Genomic DNA, 27,493 nt, shown 5'->3' with positions numbered 1-27,493 from the left:
GACTTCAACTACATTACCCAATCATTAAAGTCTTTTCCCTTCAATGAGTGGCCACCGCTGGGTACATCGGAGAATAATATCTCCAGCTAAAATCGCCCTACTAAATACATGGTTTCTCTTTACTTTCTCCTTTCTTCAGGATGCTTAGTTGTTTTTTGTTTTTCCTTTTCTAACCCTTTACTATCTTTTGTACGCAGTTTAGCCAGTGTTATGGACAACAGCCTATTATTTATTCAGAATGGCGACACAATGCAAAAATGCATTATTCATTGAACTTTGTACTTTGCTGTTCTATTTGAGCATGCACAATGCATGAGCCGTATGGAAATATGCACACGCCCATCAAATTCTGATGGGCCTGTAACCTTTTAAAACTCAACCTGGATCATTTATTTACTTGTTTACGCATTTGTTTTTTGTGTTCGGGCCCCTGAAAACATGACTCAACTGTGTGCATTTCGCTGTTTTAGGCCTTACATTTTAATGTGTTTTTTTTTTTTTTTTTATGTTAGGACTGTCAATCGAGGTGTGAATGGCTCTAAATAGGTAAGCTATGTGCTGTAGCAAGCGTGTTAGTTACAACACTTTGCCTTAGAAAAAAAACCCACAATCTTGTTGCTTTTGACTATTATACTCAAGGGAGTGTTATATTTTTTTCTGACCTCAGAACAGTCCAAATTAACTTTGAAAGTGAGAACCAATCAGAAGTGTCAATCAGAACTGAGCTGAGAAAATCAACTCGATTTAAAGATACAGCTTATGTGAGCTTATAAGGGGATATTTTCAAATAATGAATTGTATATAATTCGTCTAGCTGATGTTATCTGCTTGCACTGAGGAAGTGTAATCCAGTTTTTAGACTAAACTAAAAGCAGGCTATGTTCCCCGAGACAATAGACACAGAGCTGGTGGACGTATTCTGGCTTTCGCACAATGGCGTGGTCCATTCAGCAAGCCTGTTGACCTCTGACCCCCCTCCCTCATCGCTCAAAATGCACTTAAACTGTTCGTCAGAACAACTGAAGTGCACAGCCAGATCTACCATGCCATAGCTGTCTGTTTCTGAAGGGCTACGCGCACACACACAGTTTTGCACACAACTATAAGATGACTAAATAATCTCTATCAATCAAAATTGAAATATATATATATATATATATATATATATATATATATATATATATATATATATATATATATTTGAAGTCAAAGAATAATCTCTGATAATCTGGGTGGGCCTGGGTCTAATTTGGGTGGGCCTAGGCCCACCCTTGGCTACGCCACTATATGTAATACATTCATGGCATTTCCCAACTATACTTGAACCCTCTTTATTCAATTACTTATTTCCTGCTCACCGAAATATGCTGTATAAGTGTAGATGTTTGCAAGACAGCAACTTTTATTTGGTTTTGGCATTTGATCAAAGTGTTGTCATATGATGAACTTTGTTCTGATCATGTCTTAGTAAATAATGTCATTTTAAGAAGCGGACACACAAGCACAAACAAACAGAACATCTTTTCCTAAATATATTTCCTAAATATCTGTATATCCTTTTTTACATATGTACGTCTATGCCCGCTTGCACTTGTGATCGTGTCTCCATGTGTGTGACAGACAGGGGATTATTGTCACGTAAGTGATGGATGATGCATCGGCCCCCAGCACTTGAAAGCAATGTGAGGGGGTCAAGATGCCCTTCTCAATGCTGTCAGATCCTGAAAAGATTTACTGTAGAGGCAGCTTAGCCCCATCATAATAGATTGCTTTAGGGGTGAAAGGAAGACATTACCATGCACCCAGAGCAAATGAAAACTAGCCCAAAGACTACAGCACAATTTGATATCCAACTTATATCTTTACCATCCTATCATTTAAGAAATATAGCAAAACGACCAATATGAGTCATTAAATATCATTAGCTCCCACAATGTTGTTTATGGTGTTGTTTCAGGTTTCAAATGTGTGACTTAATAAACTATTATACGAAATCCCAATGATTGGGATTATTTGCACATGGCTGTTTATTTATGTTTTTCATTATTCGTTGAGACATTTTATTTTTTAGCAATGAGCTATAAATACAAATCGCGAGTTGGCTAATGTTATGTAAAACTGATATAGTTAATTCCTTAAAGTCAGTCACTAACAAGCCATTTTAATATTAGGAATAGAAAACATCAGCTGGACAAATGATCATTTTTCCATTTAAATGAAATCAGCGACTTCCTCGATGTATTATACCGGGATAAATATCAATAAAACAATATATACGCATTAAGAAAAAAAAAAAGGAACTAATTATCCATAGAACATATGTGATAATTATCAGGGCTGTAGCTAATGGGGTGAAAGGCAGTAACGATTCTAGGGGCCACAGGTCTAGGGGCCCCACAACAAATTTTAAACTGCATTTTTTTTTAATACAAAAGGGGCCCAGACCAATGTACAGTCAGGGGGCCCAGAATTTCTTGCTAGGGCCCTGATAATTATACTTCGTTAATTGAATCGAGCAGGAAACTGTTTGAATATGCAGATACTAATACATGTTTTAAATTATTGTATGCAGATTAATTATTCTATTCATTATTATTATTATTATTATTATTATTATTATTATTATTATTATTTATAGCCTACATATAGAATAATGGAGAAGAGCAACCTGCAATATCTTGTGTCCTCTGTTTTATTAATTTATGTTCTAATATAATATAAATTATAATACATTTAACAAACAGTTGTGGCATTTATGAGGATTTTGTCGTTTCTGCCAGTTGGTTATTCGACATAAAAGTAAGAACACTAAATAGTAGGATAATAATTACAGTTTATTGTCTCAGAAACGATTGTCTGCACAAATGTTGCATGTATTCCTTCATAGCGTAACTGTAATTCGTTTAAAGCAGCTAAGAAATGTTTCTGGTATGCAGCGAGTAAAAACAGGTGCCGTGCTGTATTTAAAGCGTAAAGGAAAACATCACAACTTTTCATTGCAGAGCGCGCAGAGGGCACGGCTCGCGCACGCGCTCGATCCAACAGTTGATGCATTTTTTTTTTTTTTTTTACATTTTCATTAGTCGGGAAAGATACATTTTCCATCAATAATAGATTCACGTGGTGGTCAGAGGAGGAGAGGACATGGGGAGGGGTTCAATCCTTTTGGTTGGAGATAAGAGAGGAGGAGTGGCCGATAGAGAGAATCACTAATGAGCGCGACTCACCTCATCAAAGACGCGTGTGTACGGACTCTCTGTCTCGCGCTGCTGTCGGGCGCAGTGTCATGATACTATGGGTTGCGTGGTGAACTCGACGGGACCAGAACTGCTATTACAACTGGAGGCTTTGAGATCAACCGCTCAGCACCTTGCCCAACTTTATCACCTCTCGGGAAAGAAAAAGGTCAGATTTGCTCTTACCTCCGTTTAATTGTAAATGTGCAACATAGCCTAATATTAATATGAATGCTAATGATAATAATATAGCTCTGTTATGCTGTGGCCAGCCCTCCTGAGCGACAAGCGCAATGCCTTGGCCTACTTTTGTAACACACATTAGAGTTGTCACAGCATTAGAACTCTGAGATGAAGTTTGTGCTGGTTTGGATTTCTTTGCTGTATGACTTTATTTCGAAGAGCGGCCCAAATCAACTGCTGTTGCCTATCCCCGAGCGCCCCCATGAGGGCACAACCGGTACTGTCACGTTCAGTGCATGACGAGTCTGGGATGTCTTCATTTAGAAGCGCTTCTGCAACGGACTATTTACTTCCTTTTTTATTTGTATTAAATTCGACCTGGTTAATATATAGATTGCTCATATTTTGAATTACAATTTAAATGTGTTTTGCATGTATTTCTGTTAGAAAAGAAGAGGCTAAGTGGGGTTTGTCATAAGAAGTCCAAGTTTAAGGACACAGTTCACAGTTTTGTTGTTGTTGTTGTTGTTGTTGTTGTTGCGTTTCATTTAATTTACTTCATATCGAAGCATCCTGCTTAAAAAAAAAAAAAAACTATTAGCCCGGATTATAGTTTAAACAACTTTAGTTAGAATGGATCTTAAATACATAACAAATGCTAATTACTCTAGACGAAATAATACAAAAATAATAATAATAATAAAAAAACGGGCAGACGAAATTGCTAAAATTTATTGTCGCGATTGTAATTAACACACGGAGATAATTTTAGCAATTATAGTGCTCTATTTTGAAAACAAATAAAAATGTGTATGTGTGTGTTTCATTTTATTATTATTATTATTATTATTATTATTATTATTATTATTATTATTATTATCACTGCGAAAACGAAAAACGAAAACTCAACGAAAACATCATCACATTGGACACATCGTGATTATATATTGTTTTATTGTATTTTAAAAATATGTTTTGTATTTATATAATTAAATTTGATGGTCTTTTATATTGCCTCTTTTTTTTATTCGCGAAATGCTCATGATGCGCGTGTTTTGTGTGTGAGAGTTTTTATTTGAAAGATTGTATTTATTCTTTGTCAAGTTTCGGTAAGTAATTGATCGAATAAAGGAATATGATGCGCTATTTCACTTTAAAAAAAAATTTTTTACCCTCTATTGTCATTATTGGCTGTGTATATTTGTGTTTGTCATCCCCAATACTGTACACAAAAAAAAAAAAAAAAATATTATTAAATATTAAAATATTAAAGCTATTAAATATATTATAAATGCATTATTATTATAGTAAATGTCGTGTCGTTTTAAGGACTTTTTGTTTGTGGTTTTAAATACCATATGCATTTCTTCTCTTTTCTTTGCAGATCTATTATAAAGCTATTAGAGATATCGAAGTAGGGGAGGAGTTACTACTTTACATGAAGGACGGAGTTTTCCCCCAGGGCTCAATGGCACCTAACATGGAAGGTGAGATTAATGCAGGTCATTAAGCACTCTTTTAAACAAACTCACACAGACCACACTCATTCACCCATGCCAACTATTACTAAGATGCTAGATGTGGCCCATCTTGCATGTCTTCTTGTTATGCAAAAGTCAGGGCAATGAAAGAAATATTAAAACACAAGGCTATTGAACTACACTTGACCAATACTAAAATGGATATTTAAGTTCTGTAGAAGTTGCAACACATGTAATTATTTTTGTGGTTCATTACCTTGGTGAAATTACATTTTTGACAGTGACACAAATATATACACTGTATATAAGGTTATTTTTGGTCGTTCCTTGTTTTGCAATTTATTTAAACATGCTTCTGGTCACAGAAATAGCATCTCTTCAAAAAATGCTAAATGTTGGCACTTTCTAACACAAACTCTGCAGTCATCTTTGAATATTGTATTCAGCATTGGCTGTTGGTTGGTTTGTTTCTAGGGTATCTGGCGGTTTACCCTTTGCTTTTGGAAGTGAGACTGAGAGTATTGATACAGACTAAGAATTTTCTAAAGCACTGAGATGTGTCTTGGATGACAGCACAAAAGTCATTCTCCAACACAAGCTAAATGTTTTATCTGATAGAGATGTTTCCTCAGAACTCTGCCAAAAACGCAAGAAGAAAGCACTCTGAGACAAAGACCTTGGCTGAGGTAGACAGGGGCGCCAAAAGATGCAAGCCAGGCTCAGACAGAGCAATTCAGAGAACTAAGGACAAGAAATTGTAGAGTACAATGAACATGGTCATCAAAGACAGGCAGACAGTAAGACAAGAGACTGAGAGAGACAAACAGATAGACAGGCAGAAAGACAAAACGAGAGCTCTCTACATCTACCTCCGCCTCATGGCTTATCGGTGGTGGAATTTGAAGTGGAGTTCGAGGAGTCTCGGGGGACCTCACCCATGCTCGCAGATTAGCCGCTAAACTGCACATAATTGTGTTCCCCCTACGTCTCTCCAAGAGCTATTAGTTTCCCATTCTGTCTTTTTCCCCAAAAATTCCCCCTTAGTCATTAGTGCAACTGATGGGACTGATAGATAATGTCTCAAATTCTTTTTATGGCTTCTCTGTAAAAAAAAGAAAGAAAAAAAAAAACAGTTGTTTGGCTCTGACTTTCTCTTCACATTAAATCAGTACTGAAACTGTTCATGACCTTTTCACTTTAGTTCTCCCAGTCAAGGCCGCTTTAAAGGTTGCAAGGGCATTTTATTCAAAATGCTAGTTTTTTTTTTCCTAGAAGTATAAACTTATTCTGTGTGTGTGTGTGTGTGTGTGTGTGTGTTTGTGTGTGTGTGTGTTCTATCAATATGAGTCATTTAATGAAACTGAAAAATAAAACAGGATTAATGTAGTTCTAGTAATAAAGCATTAATACAGTTCTTATAACCTATTCATGGACTTTGCTTTTAAAATATTGAGTCATAAGAATACCCAGGCACTGGTATAATTTAAGAGGAGTGTAGAAATATACTCACTTTCTAGCTTGATCTTAGTGAGTAGTGCATGTAGTATCAGAGCTATCTGTACTCTGAATTTTGAATTTGAGGATGGCGATCATAATGGATCATATCTTAGTACTTTAGAATTTCCTTGACTTTCTCCTGCATTGCGTTGAATTTAAATTGAATATAATGATAACCTAAAATGTACCTCATCTAAATTAATTAGCTTGATTCAAGTCAGAATTTTAAGGGTTAAATCATGTAGAAATAACTCCTTATGGTAACAATGGCAGGTTACCACTTTTTACAGTTCAAATAAAATTGTTACTAAGTAAATATATATATATATATATATATATATATATATATATATATATATATATATATATATATATAAACTGCAAGTTACCACTTTTAACAATGAATATCAATTGTATTATATATATATATATATATATATATATATATATATATAATACAATTGATATTCATTGTTAAAAGTGGTAACTTGCAGTTTTTACCTTAAAGGGAAAGTTAACCCAAAAATGAAAATTCTCATCATTTTCCCTCATGCCATCCTAGATGTGTGACTTTCTTTCTTCTGCAGAACACAAATGAAGATTTAAATATATATATATATATATATATCCATACAATGCAAGTGAATGGTGGCCAGTACTTTGAAAGTTCAAAAAGCACATAAAGGCAGCATAAAAGTAATCCATAAGACTCCAGTGATTAAATCCATGTCTTCAGAAGCGATATGATAGGTGTGGGTGAGAAAGAGTTCAATATTTAAGTCCTTTTTTACTCTAAATCTTCACTTTCACTTTCACACGCTTCTTTTATTTTTGGCGATTCACATTTTTGTGCATATCGCCACCTACTGGGCAGGGAGGCGAATTTAGAGTAAAAAAGTTTTAAAAGAAGAGAGAGAATTTTTGGGTTAACTATCCCTTTAAGATTTGATTTCTACATAATCTAAAAATTTAAATGTACTTTCGTTGGTGTAAGATAACATAGTCAGGTTGATTTGTCATGTTGAATTAAAAAAAAAAAAAATTGTTTTATTAGATGATACCGCATGAAGCACATTTTTAGGTTCCAAGGCTGTACCATGTCTATTTGAAAATGACCTATATAATTGTTATTAACGAGCAATTGTGTGATGTCATCACCACAGATGAGCAGATGTATCGCTGTGAACACTGTGACGAGCTCTTCACCTCAAAGCTGGAGTTGCGGCGGCATCAGAAATACTCCTGCAGTAGCAGCAACTCCATCTTTGACTCGCTAAGCGAAGACTTCAAACAGGAGTGCGAAGACAGTGATGAGCCAGTGCACGAGTGCAAAGACTGTGAAAAGATCTTTCCTAGCGAGTACAGGTCAGCATGCTCTATCAAGCTGTCAAAGTTGTGTAATTAACCACAGAGTTACTTTATGTCAAAGAACATGGACCACTTTTGTACTAATTTAAATATTTATTTGCCTTATTTGCCTACATGATGGTCGCATAGAAAATATTTATGATGCTCTTATGTGTTCTTAGTCTCGGGCAGCATATGATCGTACACACAGAGGAGAGAGAATATAAGTGTGACCAATGCCCCAAAGCCTTCAACTGGAAATCCAACCTCATTCGTCATCAGATGTCACATGACAGTGGCAAGCGCTTTGAGTGTGAAAACTGTGATAAGGTAGGCTATATTAACCTTCTGTGACACTGATATTTTGAATAGGCTGTCCAGAGTTTCATGTTGTGTTTTAATTTAATGATTAATACAGTGGGGAACAAAAGTCTGAGACCACTGGTGAAAATACCTCAATTTAGCATTTTTCTGATTTAATACAGTTTTTTTTTCCCCATTACAAATTATTTTGAAGTTGAATTGGAAAACTAACATGAATTTCAGACTTTCTTAGTATTTGGTATTTCTCTGTTTTTAATGAGTTTAACAAGTTTACAAAGTTTGTGCAAAACCTGATGATCCTTGTTATCCAGAATGATTTGAGAATGTTCCAAAGCAAGGAAATTTGAACTTTTGTACAAAGTTGACATGATCAATTTAACAAATTAGCTTATTTTGATTTGTGACCTAGAAATAGTGCGTAATCTTAAATATTTCGTATTAATTTTACATTTTAAAAATCCCTTTTTTAGATTTTCGATGTGGTCTCAGACTTTTGGACCCCACTTTTAAACTATTAAACACAAGTTTATATACTATAAATTGAATAATCGGTTTATATGCATTTTTAAATTAGAATGATAATATTAAACAACTGCAACTCTAGGTCTTAAATAATCAGCTATATATAGCCTTTACACTATGTTATATGTATATATTTACACTTGGTGCTAAGTTGTCATAGTTATGTGTTTCTCAGGTGTTCACAGACCCCAGCAACCTCCAGCGGCACATCCGCTCTCAGCACGTCGGGGCCCGAGCCCACACCTGCCCTGAGTGTGGCAAGACCTTTGCCACCTCCTCAGGCCTCAAGCAGCACAAGCACATACACAGCAGTGTCAAGCCTTTCATCTGTAAGTCTGAGCAGTCTTGTCTAAGCCTCAGATACAATTACCAGTGTCCAAAGACCTCCCGGCTAGCTCCACCCCAAGATTGTGACAGCTGTTGTTTTATAGGTCAGAGAAACTAAATGAAATTCTAGAGCCATTCTTTGTTTTGTTCTACATTTGTTTCGCTTTTCTTTCGTGCTCTCTTTATCGCTCTCTTTATTACTCCATTTTACCCTTCTTGTTTTATTTTGTAACTGTGCATATTTTTTGAGGGCCCGTAAGGCTTGTGTATGGCCAAGGCAGATGTAATGTTTAAAGGTAAATGTCTCTGCAGTGTCTCAGCTGCCCTCTTACCAACACTGAGAAGAAAAAAAACACCATCTTCTTTTTGCTTGGCTTCACAATGTTCTGTATGTTGCTGTCCGATGTCCAAATGCATGTATGCTGTATCAGTGTACATGGATTTATATATATACAATATTCATTGAAATAGTCAAGTCAAGTCAAATTGTTACTACAAAAAAAAAAAAAAAAAAAAAATATATATATATATATATATATATATATATATATATATAATTTATTTTTTATTTTTTTATTTAATGCAATTGATATTCATCGTTAAAAGTGGTAACTTGCAGTTTTTACCTTAAAGGGAAAGTTCTCCCAAAAAGGAAAATTCTCTCATCAGATATATTCATATCTTACATTTTAAGATATGAATATGATAGCTGATCATAGGTAGACCATATGGTGTTACAGTAGCTGTGTCCCAAATGCCACACTGTGCACTTAAACTACAGTATGCAATTTGAATTTTATAGTATTGTCTCAAATGAAATACTAACGGAAGTGACGTTTCAAAGTCATGCGATGTGTTGCTATTAGCTTTAGTAGCCAACCTCAGTCCAACACTTATATATCAAATAATGTACATATTCACACAGCTTGGGGTGATGGTAAAGCATTCAACTCACATTCACCCGCTGACTCCTGCTTACAAATAGAACTCCTTTTATAGGCGTGTCAGGTACACAGGTGAGCTTAATCTGCTAATAAGACACAGACACAACACAGCCAAGAAAAACATTTAGGCCACCACCAAGGTAGTGAAACCATTAAAAAATAAGAGAGGCAAAAATAAGAACACACAACGGGGCATGTAACAGCCATCTATACAGAAGTTTCACTAGTTGCCACATTCATCATTAATTACAATTGTTTTGTCAGGCCAGCATCGTGGCCAGATAACCCCACCCCTTCCTCTACGTAGGGCAAGCCTTGATCGCTGATCGCTTAAGTGTCCAACATTCCACACTCTGTTATGTCGGCTGTACATGATATGCATACTTGTAGTACTTTTCTTTGCATTTTCAATGTGAACACACTACTCACACTACTTCCATTACAAAATGGTGTAGATTAGAGCAGAAGTGGGACGCAGCTAGTGTTTTGCTTTTAAGATAATTTTCTCTTACACTTCAAAACAGAGGAGAGTTCATTGCAAAAAGTGTCATGTCTTTGAACATAATATACAGCATGAAAAGTTGATTGGTTGATCTGATCAGCTGCCGGATTATTGCTGTTATTGAATGACAAAAAGAACATAAAAAGTATGTTAATAGAATTAACCAGGCATGTGTGTTCTCCCAGGTGAGGTGTGTCACAAATCGTATACCCAGTTCTCAAACCTGTGCCGTCACAAACGGATGCATGCAGACTGCCGCACCCAAATCAAGTGTAAAGACTGTGGGCAAATGTTCAGTACTACCTCGTCCCTCAACAAGCACCGGCGCTTTTGCGAGGGCAAGAACCATTATAACCCCGGAGGCATATTCACATCGGGCATACCAATGACCTCAAGTCCCATCTTAGGCAAGTCGAAGTCTCATCCCGGCCTGAATCATGCTGGACTTGGCTTTGGCGATTACTTCCCATCCAGGCACCATCATGCAGGGCTGTCCTTTTCCCCAGCGCCCCCTGCATTCCCAGCCATGTCCCACGGCTTCCCAGGGATCTTTCATCCATCATTATTTCCAAGACCTCCATTGTTACCCCCTAGTCCACTGCTAAAGAGCCCACTTAGTAACACTCAAGATGGGAAGCTGCCTCCTCTTGATGCTCCTACACTTTCCATGGTCTCGTCCATTAGCAACAGCAACGGCAATGTCGGAAGTGGCCTCAGCAGCCTGTCGGAAGAGAATCGAGAGTCCAAACTGGACTTGTCATTCCCAGACAACAAGAATAAAGTGAAGATGAATGACATGTCTGATGGTAGTGACTTAGAAGATGTGAACACATCCAGTGGTACGGATCTAGACACCACAACTGGCACGGTGTCTGGCTCCGACATAGAAAGTGAGGCAGAGAGCGAACGGGACAAGAGTAGAAGGAAACCGGTGCATGAGAGCAAGCAGGATGAAGTCAGCAGCAGTTCAATGTCGATCTCCAGTTCAGGGAACCTCCCTTGTGAGCGCCCTTTCCTCTCCTCACAGCATTCCTTTTTCCCACCTCCAGAAGAGCAAGCACTTCCACCCTCCAGTGCCACAACTGACTCCATTAAAGCCATCGCCTCAATTGCAGAAAAGTATTTTGGCCCAGGCTTCATGGGCTTGCAGGAGAAAAAGATGGGCTCCTTGAACTACCATTCCATGTTCCCTTTCCAGTTTCTGCCCAACTTCCCACATTCCTTGTACCCCTTCACAGACAGAGCACTCAATCCTGGCATGTTCTTCAAACCTGAGCCCAAATCCCCTCGTGAGCACAAACAGAAATTGCCTACAGCCACTGCGGATTCCCCCTTCGACCTTACCACCAAACCCAAGGAGGTCAAACCTCTCCCTCCGCCTCCCAGCAAGCCCACATTGCCATCCAACACACTCCTGGCCCCAGGCGAGGAGCAACCTCTGGACCTCAGTATAGGTAGTCGAAGCCGAGCTAGCCAGAATGGTGGCACACCTGAACAGCGCAAGAATCACGTCTACGGCACAAACTGCAAAGCATCTAAAGATGAGCATCCAACATTAACTCAGTCCCAGAGCTTGCACCAGCCCCAGATGCCTCAACTTCCAGAATCCCTCCTCCAGCCACCTCCTTCCCAGCAGCAGCCATCATTCCACTACGCCAAGCCCTCGCCGTTCTTCATGGACCCCATCTACAGGTATTTTAACCCGAGTAGGTCTTACTGTAAGACCCAACACAAGGAAAGTCCAAGATAGACACTACAACAGTTGCCAGAAATGTAGATACTTGAGGCCCCATTTGGAGGTTTACAATCACCCTTCGTTGGTACGTAACCCTTGGTGTTGTTGTCCAGCAGGGTGGAGAAGAGGAAGATTTTAGACCCAGTAGGAGCTCTAAAGGAGAAATACCTGAGGCCGGCACCACTACTCTTCCATCCTCAGGTATTCTACTTGCATATGTTTGCTTTACTTGTGAAAGTAGGATCTTGGTAAAAAAAAAGTCCCTCTCAGTATTGCAATATCTGTTGAGTACAATTGAGTATGCCGAGATGGCAAAACACTTTCCCAATCTTCTCCACTTCAGGCCCTTTTTTGTTTGAAGTGGAGTCAAGCGGAGTTGTTGTAAAATTTCCCAACTTCTGATGGTATTTGTTATCATTAGATTATTTTCATCATGAAGATAATCTCAAAAGAGGTACTGCCTGATCTGGCATGCAGTGCATTCAAAATTATTTATCTTTTGCTTTATAAAACAACCACCATTGTTTGAGTCAGTATTTTAAACCTTTCCCACCTTTGAGTGGTGACAACAATAATGAAAATATTATTAATAATTGCCTTTTGAATTGAAACAAATTATGCCACATACTTTTGGAGTAGACCATTGTCTCTGGGAAGTTCTCAGTTGAGTCCCACCGCTAATAACTTCCTAGCATTTTTTTTTTGCTCTGGCTGCCTAGATAATGTCTGCATGTCGATCAGTGACTTCCTGTGTTTGTGTGTAATAGAATGGCCTCTCTTTTTGGGAACTGTCTTATCTGACCTATAAATCTGGCCTCTATCAATGCTGACCTACCTCTCTCCAAATCCAAACCTCACTCTTTCCTTTTCTCCTTTCTCTCTTTTATTCCCCTATCCACATCCCTATTCACAAAGGTCTTTATTCTAAATACTCTGAGAAATATCTATCTATCTATCTATCTATCTATCCATCCATCCACATCCAGGCTTTTTTGTTTGTTTGTTTTTTTTTAATTTTTTTCTTTAATAGTACAGTTTTTATTGTATATTAATTTGTATTAGAGAAAACTACTGAAGATTTATCAAACTATAATTACTATTGCAGCTTTTAAAAGGTTTGAACATCACCAAAAAACAAGCATTATCAGGAACTTGATTATCGATATTCAACTAAAAAACTGACAGAATCAAGGTAATACTCAGACATGTTTAAATAAATTAAGACACAGTGTCTGTCTCTGTGTTTATTCCATAAGTAGGAAGGATGTAAGCTGTTTTTGGCTATAGAGCCACATAGCAAAGCCTTTGTTCTGTAACAGGGGAACTACTATCAGCAAGGGGTATCTTAAACTGCATTGTATGGTTACCGCTCACAGAGGTGAATGGCTCATTCAGATGCTTCTCTCAGAGATTTGTTGGGAACAAAGTAGGAGCCGGAGGCTCCCGGGGGGCTGCTCGAGTGGCTGCCAATGTGCCATAGGTTAGGGAGGTCAATCTTGAACAGCACAATCAAGACTCGACCTTCTGATATATAACTTCCTCCGGCTTTCCATCCTGTCTGGTTATGATGCAAAACTCCCAGGCTCACTGTCAGAGCTCATCACCATCTCTGATGTTCTGTTCCACATGTATCTGCCCTAAACAAATACAACACCTTTTTTTGTCCCAGATGGGCCCTAATCCCACACAAAATCAATTTGAGAGGAGATTCTGATTATACTGTGCATCAAACACAGTATTTGTCTCTGAACTCTCCTCATGTTCTCTCCTCAGGTGTCTGCCATGGAAAACATGACTGAGAAGTTGGAAAGCTTTAGTGCTCTGAAACTGGATGCTCCCAATTCCCTCCAGCACTCCTCACACCACCTCTTTGACTTCCGCTCCCCGCCTCCCTCTCTCTCCGACGCTATCTTACGCAAAGGCAAGGAGCGATACACTTGCAGGTGAGAAGCAGTCGTGAAACAGGAGAAAACACATTCTTTACTCTACAGCTCTAGTTAAAGTATTACTACCATTCTGTTATAGTTAAAGTTGCACCAACATACTAAAACACACATGTCACCTCAATAGAAGAGAATTTAGAGAAGTAATGTTAGCTATGTCATTAAATTGATAGTTTGCCCAAAAATTTTAACTTTCTTTCTTCTATGGAACAAAAAAAAGAGATGTTAGGCAGAATGTTAGCCTCAGTCACCATTCACGTTCATTGTACGGAAAATGATTGCAATGAAACTAAGGTCTACGTCAAGTCCCTAACATTCTGCTCTTTTTCTTTTGGGTGAGGGTGAGTATATGATGAACTTTACCTTTAATTCTAGTTTTGTTCACATAATTCTAGCTTTATAGCATTTGTCTAAAGCTTGCATTAAATATGACGTGTTCTGTGATATTGTGATGTGTTGAATCTGTATGTATGCTGTATCTAGAACTCCCTGTATATGAGAGATGTAGGTGCTGGGAGATTGTATCAAAGTCTTGTTTTCAAACTTTGCAGGTACTGTGGGAAAATCTTTCCCAGGTCAGCTAATCTTACAAGGCACTTACGAACACACACAGGAGAACAACCATACAGGTAAGCCTCTCTGAGACATACACACACACACACACATACACACACGCACTAATGCAGTATTGAAAGAGGAGTATTTTTGACTGCATGCACATACATTCAAGTAGCTTTACATGACAAGGCCACATTCTCAACTAACACGGGCAGACTTAAATCCAAGTTTCAACATCACTCCATAATCTAAGGTTTATTCCCATTACAGTGGACCTAAAAGTATTTGAATACTTAAGTCACATTTAAGAATGTATGAATATCATTGCACTAGATACAAAATATCAAACTAAGTGGGATCTGCAAACAAATGTTTCTAGACCTTTTTCTCAGAACTAACTTCACTTTTCTAAACCATTTACTTGGTGCCAACTGGTCCCAAGGTGATTTTTAGTGGATATACTGTATGAAGTTAGGTGTAGTTCATCACATTAACTATGTGGGCATGTTCCACTAACATTTAACAACCAGAAGGCTTCCAAATACTTTTCCTCTTAATGTTGAATAGTATATATATTCTTTTATAATTTGAAACCTAACAACCTAACTTCTTTTTGTGACATGGTTTGCTTGAAAAGAGTGTTTGTGATATATTTCTTCAAAACAAAGCGCACTTTATTTGATATTTTGTTATCTAATGCTGGTCATTCTGAGAAATTTGAGATAAAAGAAATGAAAGACATGAGAGGCAGAGCGATTGATTCTGTCTCCGCAGATGTTTTGGAGGTAGAGCGAGCTCTGGACAATGTTGGCTGGTAATAGCACCCTGGAGACATACATGGTCTGTTTATAGAAAGGCTTAATTATCATTGATTTGGCTTCTGACCAGCTGTGGAAAGTCCTCTATGAGGGTGAGGGGACATTGGGGCTTTCAAAGTTTTAAGTGATATTTTGACCCGGACATAGCTTAGATGTTAAAGAAAAAGACTTTTAACTACTAGAGACTGTTTAAATTCAAGTAAAGGCATTTTTTGAGGGAAAATATCATGTTAGTGGAGCTTGGTAAGGCAAGCATCAGTATTACTATTGTTCACACTTACTATAAGTTTAGCTTTGGCACATAACGTGGCCTGCACTGTTTAGTTTATGGACATGAATGATACCCCAAATCATATGGCGCTTGTTGAGGAGTGGTGTTTAATATTACTGAGATGTGTGTCAAATCCATAGACTTTATTGAAGGAGGGACCAGAGCAATATCTAGAGACAAGAATATCCTAGAGAACTGGGCTTATCTGACTTCGGCCAGTAGGCATCCACCTGACAACCACCCAGAACACCCTAGCAACCACCTAACAATGACCTAGCAACCACCCAGAATACCCTAGCAACCACCTTGCAATGACCCAGCAACCACCCAGAACACCATAGCAACTGCATAACGATGACCAAGCAACTACCCAGAACACCCTAGCAAAATCCTAGCAATTACCAAGAAACCACTAAGAACACCCTAGCAACCGCATAGCAACAATGTAGCAACCACCCAGAATACCCTAGCAATTGCCAAGCAATGACCTAGCAACCAATCCAAACACTATAGTAACTGCACACCAATGACCTAGCAACCGCATAACAATGACTTACAGTAGCAACCACCCAGCAACTACGTAGCGACCACATAGAACACCCTAGCAATCACCTAGCAATGACCTAGAAACCACCTAGAACACCCTAGCAGCTGCATAGCATCAACCTAGCAACCACCTCAAACACCCTAGTAACTGCATAGCAATAACCTAGCAACCACTCAGAACACCTTGGCAGTCACATAGCAATGACCTAGCAAACACTTATATTTTCTTCAGAAAAAGTAAAAATTGTACTACTTTTACGACATTTTACTAAAAGTGTTTTGAAGTTCTGTAACATTTACATCGGTTGACCTGAGTTTTTCCATGCGTACAAATAAGGGTCAGACAGAATCAAGGCCCTCTTTCAGTTCTACTAATCTACCATAGAGCCCTGTGAACGCACTCGACGAGATAGAGAGCCTCCCATGGGACGCGAGCGCTACATGCTTGGCTCCTTCGCAACAATCCCGATTAGCTCATTTAGAAACAATTTACCCTAACAAATAGCAGACATCATCAGCATCTCCCCGTCTTACTCTCAGCAAAAAGGGCCGAGTCAGGCCAATATCAGAGCAGTGCTGCGCTCGGCAGGCTTCAGGCTTCATTGTAGAAGGTGATTTGCCTGCTGTAGATGCTATCAGCTACTCTATGCAGCGAAATTGGCCCACTAGGTCTGACCATTGAAAGGACCCCATTCGGATTGTAACGCTTCATGTACAGTGCTTGTAAAAAGGCAAAAAGAACTGAGATGATGAAGTAATTTATAGTCCCCTTGGACCGGGTAATGAAAATAAACAAAATGGGGGTTAGAAAAGACTGGCTGAAAAAAAAAAACAAGGAACTTTGTCTTGGCGTTCTACCATTCTCTATGAACCGTGATGTGCAAGTCTGGTAAATGGGTTCATACAGATGTACACACACACATTTGCTCACAAAATAAACTGGAACATGAAAATGGGCCTGCATCTTGATTCCAAGCACTTGATGACGAGCGATTTTCCCAACGCAATTAGCCCTGAAAGTCAACTTTGCAGCGGCCACCCAACAAAAGAGGCACTGTCCACCGAACTCCTGACACTGCCCCGTTGCGATGTTTGTTTATCAGCACATTAAATTGATGTTCTCCTGCCTATTCTGGCTGGCCTGACATTAAAAACAAGCGAGCCACAGAGATCCAGCGATGGAAACCGAGATGTGGCTGTTATAGCACACATTCACACACAGAGACACAGACCCAAAAGGACAGCTCATATCACATATCGCTTAAGTTGAAACAAACTTCTGAAAGCAGTAAATGATTAAGGCCAACATCAAGTTTACAAGCCTGCAAGGACTATTTCATTGGTTTACTTACAATGAAGAGGAAAAAGTTTATGGCAAAGTCAAAATTTAAGTTTCCTTTAAGTATGGAATCAATATCTCACCACTCACACATCTTCAAAGTGGTTCCAAACATTGTTGGACAATTATTATGATATTCCTTGTACTGTAAGTCTGTTAATTGTATTTAGCATATGTTTGATTAAGTTTTACTGGAAAGTGCAGATAGATCTCAAAGAGATGAGTATTTTATTAGTGATTTTGTTAGGAAACACTATTGCTGATTACCACTTTTGCTTGTATTTTTTTATTCCAATACTATGCCACTATACAGTACATATTGTATGCAAACAAAAGGCATTGCAGTTACAATATTTCTAAATGATGGTTGATGTGAACATAAACTGAAGCTCCTGACCCGTATATGAATGATTTTATGCACTGCTCTGCTGCCACACGATTGGCTGATTAGATAATCACATGGATGATTGTTGGTGCCAGACGAGCTGGTTTTAGTTTTTCTGTAACTGCTGATCTCTTGGGATTTTCATGCACAGCTGTCTCTAGAATTTACTCAGAATGGTGCCAAAACCAAAATACATCCAGTGAGTGTCAGTTCTGTGGATGGAAATGCCTTGTTGATGAGAGAGGTCAACAGAGAACGGCCAGACTGGTTCGAAATGACAAAGTCTACAGTAACTCAGATAACCACTCTGTACAATTGTGGTGAGAAGAATATCATCTCAGAACGCTATTCTGAGATGCAGGTTGGCGCTGTTTTGGCGGCACGAGGGGGACCTAGAAAAAAATTGGGCAGGTGGTTTTAATATTTTGGCTGATCGTTGTAAATCCAATTTAAACAGTTTTAATTCACTTAAAATTATATAATACAGACTGGGTTATGCATAAATAAGGCTTAGTGTAAAAGTTACCACTGATTACTACTGCAAGAACTGCAGTTGCCTGCAATGTGTTGGTAATGATTGTGTCTTAAAGCGATAGTTGTAGTAAAGTATGGAAAAAATGAAAATTCTCTCATCATTTACTCACCCTCATTCCATCCCACATGTCTATGACTTTGTTTCTACTGCAGGACACAAACAAAGATTTTTAGACGAATATTTCAGCTCTGTAGTTCCAAACAATGTAAGTGAATGGTGACCAGACCTTTCAAGCTCCAAAAATCACATAAAGGTAGCATAAAAGCAATCAGTAAGTGGTTAAATACATACTCCAGTGGTTAAATACATGTCTTTATAAGCATTATAATAGGTTTGAGTGAGAAACAGATCAATATTTAAGTCCTTTTTTACTATAAATATCTACTTTCATATTCTGAAAGTGAAAGTGGAGATTTATAGTAAAAAACAAAAAACAAAATCATACATTGATCTGTTTCTCACCCAAAGTGATTTAGCTTCAGAAGGCATGAATATTAAAGTTATGAATTACTTTAATGCTGCCTTTATGTGATTTTTGGAGTTTTAAAGTTTTGGTCACCATTCACTTACAGAGCTGCGATCTTCGTTTATTTTCAGCAGAATAAAGAAAGTCATACTCATGACGGGATGGCATGAAAGTGAGTAAATGATGAGAGAATTTTAATTTTTGGGTGAACTATCCCTTTAAAACCTAGTGAGCTGTCTACAAAGATTGCGTTTTTTGGCATTATTTTGATGCATTTTGAGACACAAACGATGTGTACATTAGACAAAACCCTCATCCAAGATCTTTGCTTCTCTTTCTTTGGCCCTCTCACACAGATGTAAATACTGTGACAGATCATTTAGCATCTCTTCCAACCTCCAGCGACATGTTCGTAACATTCACAACAAGGAAAAACCCTTCAAGTGCCACCTTTGCAATCGCTGCTTTGGTCAACAGACTAATCTGGACCGCCACTTAAAGAAACATGAACATGAAAATATTCCAGGTAAAATTTATTTCCATTGTAACTTGAAATCATAGTGTTTACATGATGCCAGAGGAAATTAAATCTCTGATCTGCCACACTTATTCTTGTTTAATTTTATATATATATATATATATATATTTGTTTTTGTTTTTTATTCATTGCAGTGAGTCAGCAGTCTGGGATCCTCTCAAATTTAGGAACAAATATTTCCTCACCAAACTCGGAGTCTGACAATCATGCACTTTTGGATGAGAAGGAGGACTCGTATTTCTCAGAGATCAGGAACTTCATCTCCAAAAGTGAGATGAACCAAGCCTGCAGCTCCTCAGAGAAAAGGTATGAGCACACACACACACATGCACAGATGGTGTTTTGAAGCTATGGCAACACACTACACAACATGTTGACCAGTGGTTCTCAACTTGTTGGTTGCAACCCATTTGACAAAAACTATTGTAAATGCAAATATTAAAATGTGCATAGTTAGGTTAGCAACATAAATAGGCTTATAAAAGGGAGGAGGAAACACTTATATCATTTGTTGTTGATGTCGAAGGCATAATTTGATGCAAATTCAACCGCCACTGATGCCAAGATGGTTGCATGGTTCCAAGTTGCATGGCTTGTCTTCATCCACGAAAAAGAACAAAATTGAAGCTTATGGTAATATTAATACATTTTAATGTTTGATTTTTGTTAACTTCTGTACGATAAACATATTTGGTAATGTGTTGAGTTCTGAAGCAAAACTTTTTGCTGAAGAGTCAGACACGCTCTGTTGTAAAGCTCAAGTCTGCCCTCTAGTGGAGGACTGTGGTACTGCTTCACTTTGAGCAGCCATGCCTGTGGTGGCACCTATTACACCCCTCGCCTTCAGCCAGCAGAGAGAGGGACAGGACATCTGAATGGCTCATTTCACCTTCTCTGAGTTCTGTTCTGCATTAAGCCCAGCAAGATACACATCAGGGAGCACATTCCAACGCCTTATGAAAACACCAAACAAAGCTCATTACTGCCAAATATGAGAACCGTCAGCACACCTGTCTGTGTGTGGCCAGGTTCATGTTGCTTTAGAGTTTGGTTTAGGTGCCAAGGAGTTTGATTTGCAAAGACAAATGTGCACGAACTTATGCAGAGCCAAACACATGAATTCTTTCTTGGACGTGTAATGGTCCTCCTCAGTTTTGCCGGTTCCTCAAAACGGCAGTGAAGAACTGATGCCTCTGCCTTGTCGCATGAAAGCTCTAGCGTGGTCTTGAACGTTGCCATCTGGGATCAATAGTCCTGTCCTGACTTGTACAAGCAGGTCTGGCATTTTAATATCTGTAATTCAAATAAGTGCTCTGTTTTGTCTCTCTGCAAATCGGCCTCTCCGAAACACCCGCTTTAAATGGACAGACAGCTGCACTTTTTCCCAATGCGGTCATGCATCTATTTCATGACTTTTTTTTCCCACTTTCTCTCTCACTTTCTGTCACTCTTGACTGAAAAAAAAGAAAAAAAAAAGGATTTTGTGGTGAAGTAAATATAGCAGAAAAGATTAAGTACTTTTTCTATATTGAATAAAGTGGTTTAGGCTTGAACTTGAAAATATTAAGTAAATTCTACATTTGAACTCAATAAAAAAAAAAAGAATGCTCTAGCTTATAAGTAAATATTACTTATGATTGTTTGTTATCTTTACAATGCATAATCATGTATCAATCCTACGGATCTTGTTTCTGTCACCATTAAAGCAAGGGGACGTTGTCAAATAGGCTTCCGTGTGTCATGTGCTACTTGACTAAGTGTGTTAAAAACGCATTTAAATGCTAGTACACGTTTAAAAGCTTGGCTTAATTCAGTGCTACATAGCTTAAGTAAAATGTACAAACAAAGTGTGAGTAAACTTTACTTGAGAATTTCTAATTAAAGCCACCAAGAATTATATAGGCTTTACTTGAACATATGGTCTGCTAATTTACTAGCATTTTTTGCGTGGAAATTGTTTCTTAGGTTGTTCTAAGAAAACCCCATTCCACATTTTTTTCAGTGTTGTCATGCAACCAATCAGACCATGGTGGAAAGTTTTAATTCTCCTTCATTTCAAATTCTCTCTTTATTACCACATAGAATATAAAAATTTCATTTGTTTCTTCTAGACAGCAATGATGTTATATGGATAGCATATGAAAACTTATGCTTCTCAGATATTTTCTGAAAAAAAGGCCCCAGTAATCTCAAATATATCTCCTCTAGAGTTTTTTAATGGATCTCAAATGTCTCAGATATTGCTCAGATTTGCAAAAATACCAAACTCTGCAATCAAATGTCAGAGATTTCAATATCAACTTTTGATATTGAGATTGACTGAAATCAAATATTTCCAAATTCAAATACCATTTAGGAGATAGATCTGAGACAAAGTTAATACTTACATGAGACATAACTGAGACCTGAGTTATCTGAGCTATGCTTCATAATATTACTCTATAATATTACTTTAAGTCTACAATTGCCTCATTTGTTTCTATTTTTATTTCTTCTTTAGGAGAAACATCTGAGACAAAGTTGATAATTAAATGAGACATAATTGAGACATAAACTCCATTATCTGAGCTACAAAAAACAAGTAGTATTCTACATTGAATAAGTTCGTTTAAGCGTGAACTTGAAAATATTAAGTAAATACTATATTTGTTTTTAATTCAAACATGTAAAAAATAATGCTTTAGCCTATAAGTAAATACTATTAAATATAAAGGTATTATTAAAAAAATATATGCAATGCGTCATCATGTATCAATCCTAAAGTAGTAAACCTTGTCGTATTTATTCGCTAATTTGAGTACATTTCAGTGGTAAATAAATTAAGTACATTCTATTTAACTTTTCTAAACTGTTGTTCCCAGCATGCACCAGGCTTGAATGATCATTGAGCTTAGTGTCACTGTTTGCAAGTTAATTTTCTACTCAAAATTACCCATTCATGATAAAAATAAAAATAAAATAAAATATCTGTTAACTGTTACCATCATTGTGTTTTGTGCATCAAGTGTTGAGGTCTGCGTGCGCAGTACCATATTGTGATCCCATTGCTAGTTAAGCAAGGTTATATTGTCAAATAGACTACATGGAGTAGCATGCATGACGCTTTTCTGTTGAAAGTTTTCGTATTTTATCTGGTATATTGTGTAACATGTTAATAATAAAAGTTTAAAATTTGGAAAGTTCAAGTAAAATGCTCATTTAAATTTTACTTAGCTTACTTAAAGCTGCACTATATAAGATTTTTTGGTTAAACATGACAAATTGGCATTAACAATCAGTGTTCAAAACAATGTCCTTACCTTACCCCGATTGACTACGGTAAGCCTATAAAAATTATTTGTATTTTGAGCGGTCGGCTTCGATTTGGCATGAAATCGCTGGCTTATGACATTCATCCTTGCGTCATTACGTCATGTCCGCACACACAGGAAACAAGTGCCGGCTGTCTAATGTTCCGGTTGGAGATAACTAACTACGCTGTTCAGCTCAGTTCAGTCACACTCACACAGTTCAGGACAGCATCGCTGCAGTCTAGATATATGTTTATCTGTTATCCTATAATGCTTGGATATGAAATTGACTTCTTGTAATTGATATATTGCATATTTAAGCATATTATTTTCACATTTAATAAAGTACATGTTATCCCCATCATTATTGGATCCTCGTTTTAGGTTTTAGGTTTGCGATGTTATTGTGTGCATTGTATAGACATGCTATTGTAGTAACTGAGGCTGGACAATATAGTATAAAAATAATAAAATTTTCTATTGAACTCATATCAGCCATATCATTGTTTTAACCTCTTAAATTGAAAACTGTCGTACAATTCAAATATTAATAGTAGATAAAACACTAGAATAATATTAAAATATACTGGTGGTGGCTGAGGAGAGTCCCCTGTTCCCTATTTAAAAGTGCTTTCAGTGTAGTGTCAGAAAAGCGATTTAAGTGTAAAATTCATTAAAATATGTAAATAAGAGTGTTGTTTATCTTCATCAAAGCAAGTAATGGTTCCGTTTCAAATGTTTAATCATATGAAATAATATCAGCATGAGGTAAGCTCAAATCATGAGATTAATCCTCCAGAAGAGCAGTGCCAGAACACGACTGACGTAATGTATTCTTCCGTAAATTGCTTGCAATTTTAGGTTTTAACCACAGATGTCGCTAGAGAGCACAAAGTTACGTAGTGCAGATTTAAATAACATGTGCATCAGGTATGTAAGTAAAAGTTACTGAAATGTTTAAGTTAAATTTACTTTCTCACTTCAATCAATAGTGTCATGAATTTAAGTAGATTTTACTTAATTTTATACCATTAAAATTTACTTAGAAAACTGTGTGCAAAAACTTAATAAAAGTTAAAAGCGAAATAAACATTAAGCAAATCTTACTCGCCATTTTTCAGTGTATAGCTCTTCACTGCTTTTGTAAATCAACAATTGTCAAATATGCAATTTTAGGAAAACATCTGAGACCAAGTTGGCATCTAACTGGCGTTGCCACCCGTCCCGTAAAATACGGGATCATCCCGAATTTAAAGATAAAATGATGCGATTTGTCCCGTATTTAAGCTGGTCAGATGGCGTCACGGTGAAATCGTTCCAGAACGCTAATTTAACATTGATATAAGTTGGAAAATCTGCCTACGGTTGGTAAGGGACCGTCTGAAAAGTCCACACATTGTGCTAAAACGTGCTTATACTGTGGAGGGTGTGGTAAGGGACCGTCTGAAAAGTTCACAAATGTGGTAAAACTGGGGAGATTTTTCTATATAAATGTTCAATAAGGTCAAACAATGTATGAATACAATCATAAAGACAAGTACAGGTGAAGGAAAAAAATTTAAGTGTCCCTTATTTTAAAACTTCAAAAGTGGCAACCCTACATCTAACTGAGAACTGCAACCTCTGAGCAATAAACGTTTCCTCCATGAATGGCAGTGGAAAAAGAAGTTATCTGTTCTCCCATACTTCACCATATACAGGCGAGGCATGATGGGGGTTTCCTCACTGCTGGGTTAATGGTGTTTCAAAGAGTGTGCGTCTGGTCTGTCTGACTTTGACTGTCAGTTTGAGTCTGTAGAGGGCTGAGGGCTCGAGACAGACCCACAGGTTTACCCCTATCAGGGGACCCTCACATTGAGACATTTATCTGTGCGCTGCATTGATGAAGCCCCTCCTCCCTTGCAGCTAACGCAAACAGCGCTCTGACATGTTTAGACTGAGAGACAAAGCACAGGTCTGTGGCAGGACTGCTGCTGTCTCCCACGTGGCATGGACTTTCTCTCAGGCCAGGGCAAATTTGATTATGGGATATTTAAGCATGATGGAAAATGGGAAACAAGCAGTTCTTCTTGTCCTTTTTTTTTTGTAAGTCTACACCTCGCATAGCTTAACCACCCACCTTACGACCGACCTCCCTCCACCCCTCCCGGTGCACTCGACATTCGTCTGCCTTAATAGAAGTTTGTTTCAGAGCGGTGAAGAGAAAATGACTTTGGTGGGGTACGTCCAATTACATCATAAACTTGCAAGTAGCCGAAACGTTTGGAAAAAGCAAAGTAGTGGAATGGCGTGGTGCTGATAGCTGCTTCACAGAACAACGTTTTCTCTGGAACTCAATGGCACTGAGACAAACCATGATGATTGTTCCTGACCTGTCTCGCTCGCTCTGTCTCGCCTCTCCGAAATTAGCCAATTCATCATTGCCGCATTTGCAAGAAACGTCTGTCATTAATTGCGAAACCTGTGTGTTTGTCATTCGTGGATCTGTGTTTTCAAGCTCGGGCCAATCCAAAATGATGGATGGCAACCCAGAGAGCGGCACAGCACTGATATTTGGCAGTGAGATTATGATGAAAGAATTACCGCAGTGGAATCTGAGGGTGAAAATAGCTTATTTTTCATCCAATATTTTGGGAAGGTGTTGTATGTTGTCATAATTGTCTAAAAGTGCATATTCTGTGGCGTTTATTGAGGGCATAAAAGCCCAACGCCAGAGACCGTCAAAGTTATGAGGTCTTGCTAGAAATCTTACATTAGTTAGGAATATGTACAAGAATTCCCAAGATATGTAACCACATATTCAATGCACATTTGTGTTACTGCTAACCTGCTTAGATTGAAGTTTTATTCTTGAGTTGGTAGCAATTGATAGTAGGAAAAAACACAAGTGACACAAAAACAAAAATATACACTGAAAGACACAGGATATATAGAGCATTTTGTCTGAGAGGGATGTGATGCAATGCAGCAAAAATTCTTTGCTGTAGTCATATGGCAGTAAAGTTCACAATGCAAAGCTCCCTCCCCAGTCCTCCCAGATCATTTATTGAAACTAAGCAAAACAAGTATTGTCATCAGAACTACGAGCACACTAGGCAAATTAGTATTCAGGCGTTTTTACTCATTTCGAATACAGAGGTTGGCCAATCACAACAGTTACCTGGTATCTAGAAGCATGTTACTATACCTACATTTTTGCAAAATGATTTTTACGTAGCTCATTGTTTTCATCGCAGCAGTTTCATTTTAAATGATTGGGGTACGAGTCCTGAAGAGCACGCGAGTCGACACGTGAGCCGAAAGTGTCATAGAAGCACCACAAAATGTGTGTAGTAATTATAATAAAGTTTAGCAATTGCATTTTTCATCTCACCACTGCTTTTTATGACACTTTTGGTTAGGTTTAAATTTATGGTTATGGGTAGGAAGGTAGGTTTTGTTAATTTAAAACACAATAGAGCACTGACCTTAAAAACCTCATCTGTTGTTACATTTAACTCGCTTTTAGCGCCACACAGTGGACATTTCACATCAGAACTGCCGCGATACGTGTAACGATTCTTGTAATATCTTGTAATGTAGCAAACATGTTGCCACAAGTCAGCATGACTCATGTGCACTGACCCATGTTCATGTGGTCATTACAGGACGGAGCTGACAGAGGAAGAGCATCCTCAATGTCACACTCACACTGCCTCCAAACTGGAGGATGAGGAAGAGGAGATGGAGGGAGATGATGAAGATGAGGAAGGCTCATTGACAGAAAAGTCACAGGACGAGACGGCTTCTCCCGCCACTATGGTGCAGGGCACTTACGAGGACGAAGAGGAACCGACCCCTCTCCCAATGTCTTACGAACACACGCGCAGGTCAACAAAACACTATTTTTAATTTGAGAAGAACTAAAATAGAGCTACATTGACTTAAAGGAACACTCAACCATTTTACAAGATTTATCATAAAGTTCAATTGTCACAGTGTGGAAAGGATTAAACTTTGACTGAGTGTTCATTTAAGAAGATGTGTATTGCACGGTATAAGCATAGATATTACACCAAGGGCTGGGTAAAAATATAGCAACTTAATTTAAACGATCACGATATCGGTTCTTAAAATCTCAAGATTGATCTTTTACTTTATGTGCAACTCTCTACGATACGAGTAAATCACTCGCATATTCGACCAAATTTTGTGCTGTTTAACTAAAAATTACTGTGATTAGCCACTGGCAGGTCAATTTTCAGATTTCACTCACCATGATTGAGTAGCAAAGAAGTTTGTTGTTAAGTAATGTCTCTTTCAATACTCTTTTTGTTCTTTACAGTGAGTTGTTCAAAAACAACTAAAATAGAACATTTAGCTAAACTGCCACTATTCTTAAAGAGACAGTACTGTTTTATCTCTAAAAAAGCACTTTTCTACATGTCAATGTAAATACTTGTAAATAGTACAAATTATGCATGTAACCAATGAACATGTAACAAAATATACACATGCAATATATGCAATTTCAAGAAGTCATATTTATTGATGTAATACATGAAATTTGTACATTTTTAAAAAGCTAAAATGTGACCAAAACTAGGAAAAATGAATAAAATATAATTTGTAAAATTTATGTTTTTGTAATTTACCAAGTTAGAAGGTCCTCTGTATAATTAACAGCATTTCTGAGAGAGAATTTATTTAATATGTAAGCAAAATGG

General features: G+C 37.7%; 1 protein-coding gene across 1 annotated transcript in view; it reads left to right on the top strand.

Moving 5' to 3' along the window:
- LOC127414438 (histone-lysine N-methyltransferase PRDM16-like) overlaps positions 1-27,493 on the top strand; it is a 40,352-nt gene that overhangs the window by 4,783 nt on the left and 8,076 nt on the right. Inside the window, exons 2-12 of the mRNA XM_051652446.1 lie at positions 4,804-4,906; positions 7,561-7,762; positions 7,927-8,074; positions 8,766-8,919; positions 10,549-12,055; positions 12,215-12,299; positions 13,872-14,041; positions 14,593-14,670; positions 19,316-19,485; positions 19,632-19,803; positions 26,435-26,656. Of these exons, the coding sequence (XP_051508406.1) occupies positions 4,804-4,906; positions 7,561-7,762; positions 7,927-8,074; positions 8,766-8,919; positions 10,549-12,055; positions 12,215-12,299; positions 13,872-14,041; positions 14,593-14,670; positions 19,316-19,485; positions 19,632-19,803; positions 26,435-26,656 (3,011 nt within the window). The remainder of the gene's footprint in view (positions 1-4,803; positions 4,907-7,560; positions 7,763-7,926; positions 8,075-8,765; positions 8,920-10,548; positions 12,056-12,214; positions 12,300-13,871; positions 14,042-14,592; positions 14,671-19,315; positions 19,486-19,631; positions 19,804-26,434; positions 26,657-27,493) is intronic.

Source organism: Myxocyprinus asiaticus, chromosome 24 (assembly GCF_019703515.2).
Source record: "Myxocyprinus asiaticus isolate MX2 ecotype Aquarium Trade chromosome 24, UBuf_Myxa_2, whole genome shotgun sequence".
Classification (NCBI taxonomy): Eukaryota; Metazoa; Chordata; class Actinopteri; order Cypriniformes; family Catostomidae; genus Myxocyprinus; species Myxocyprinus asiaticus.
The sequence above is the reverse complement of the archived record's forward strand: the minus strand, read 5'-3'. Positions and strand labels throughout refer to the sequence as shown.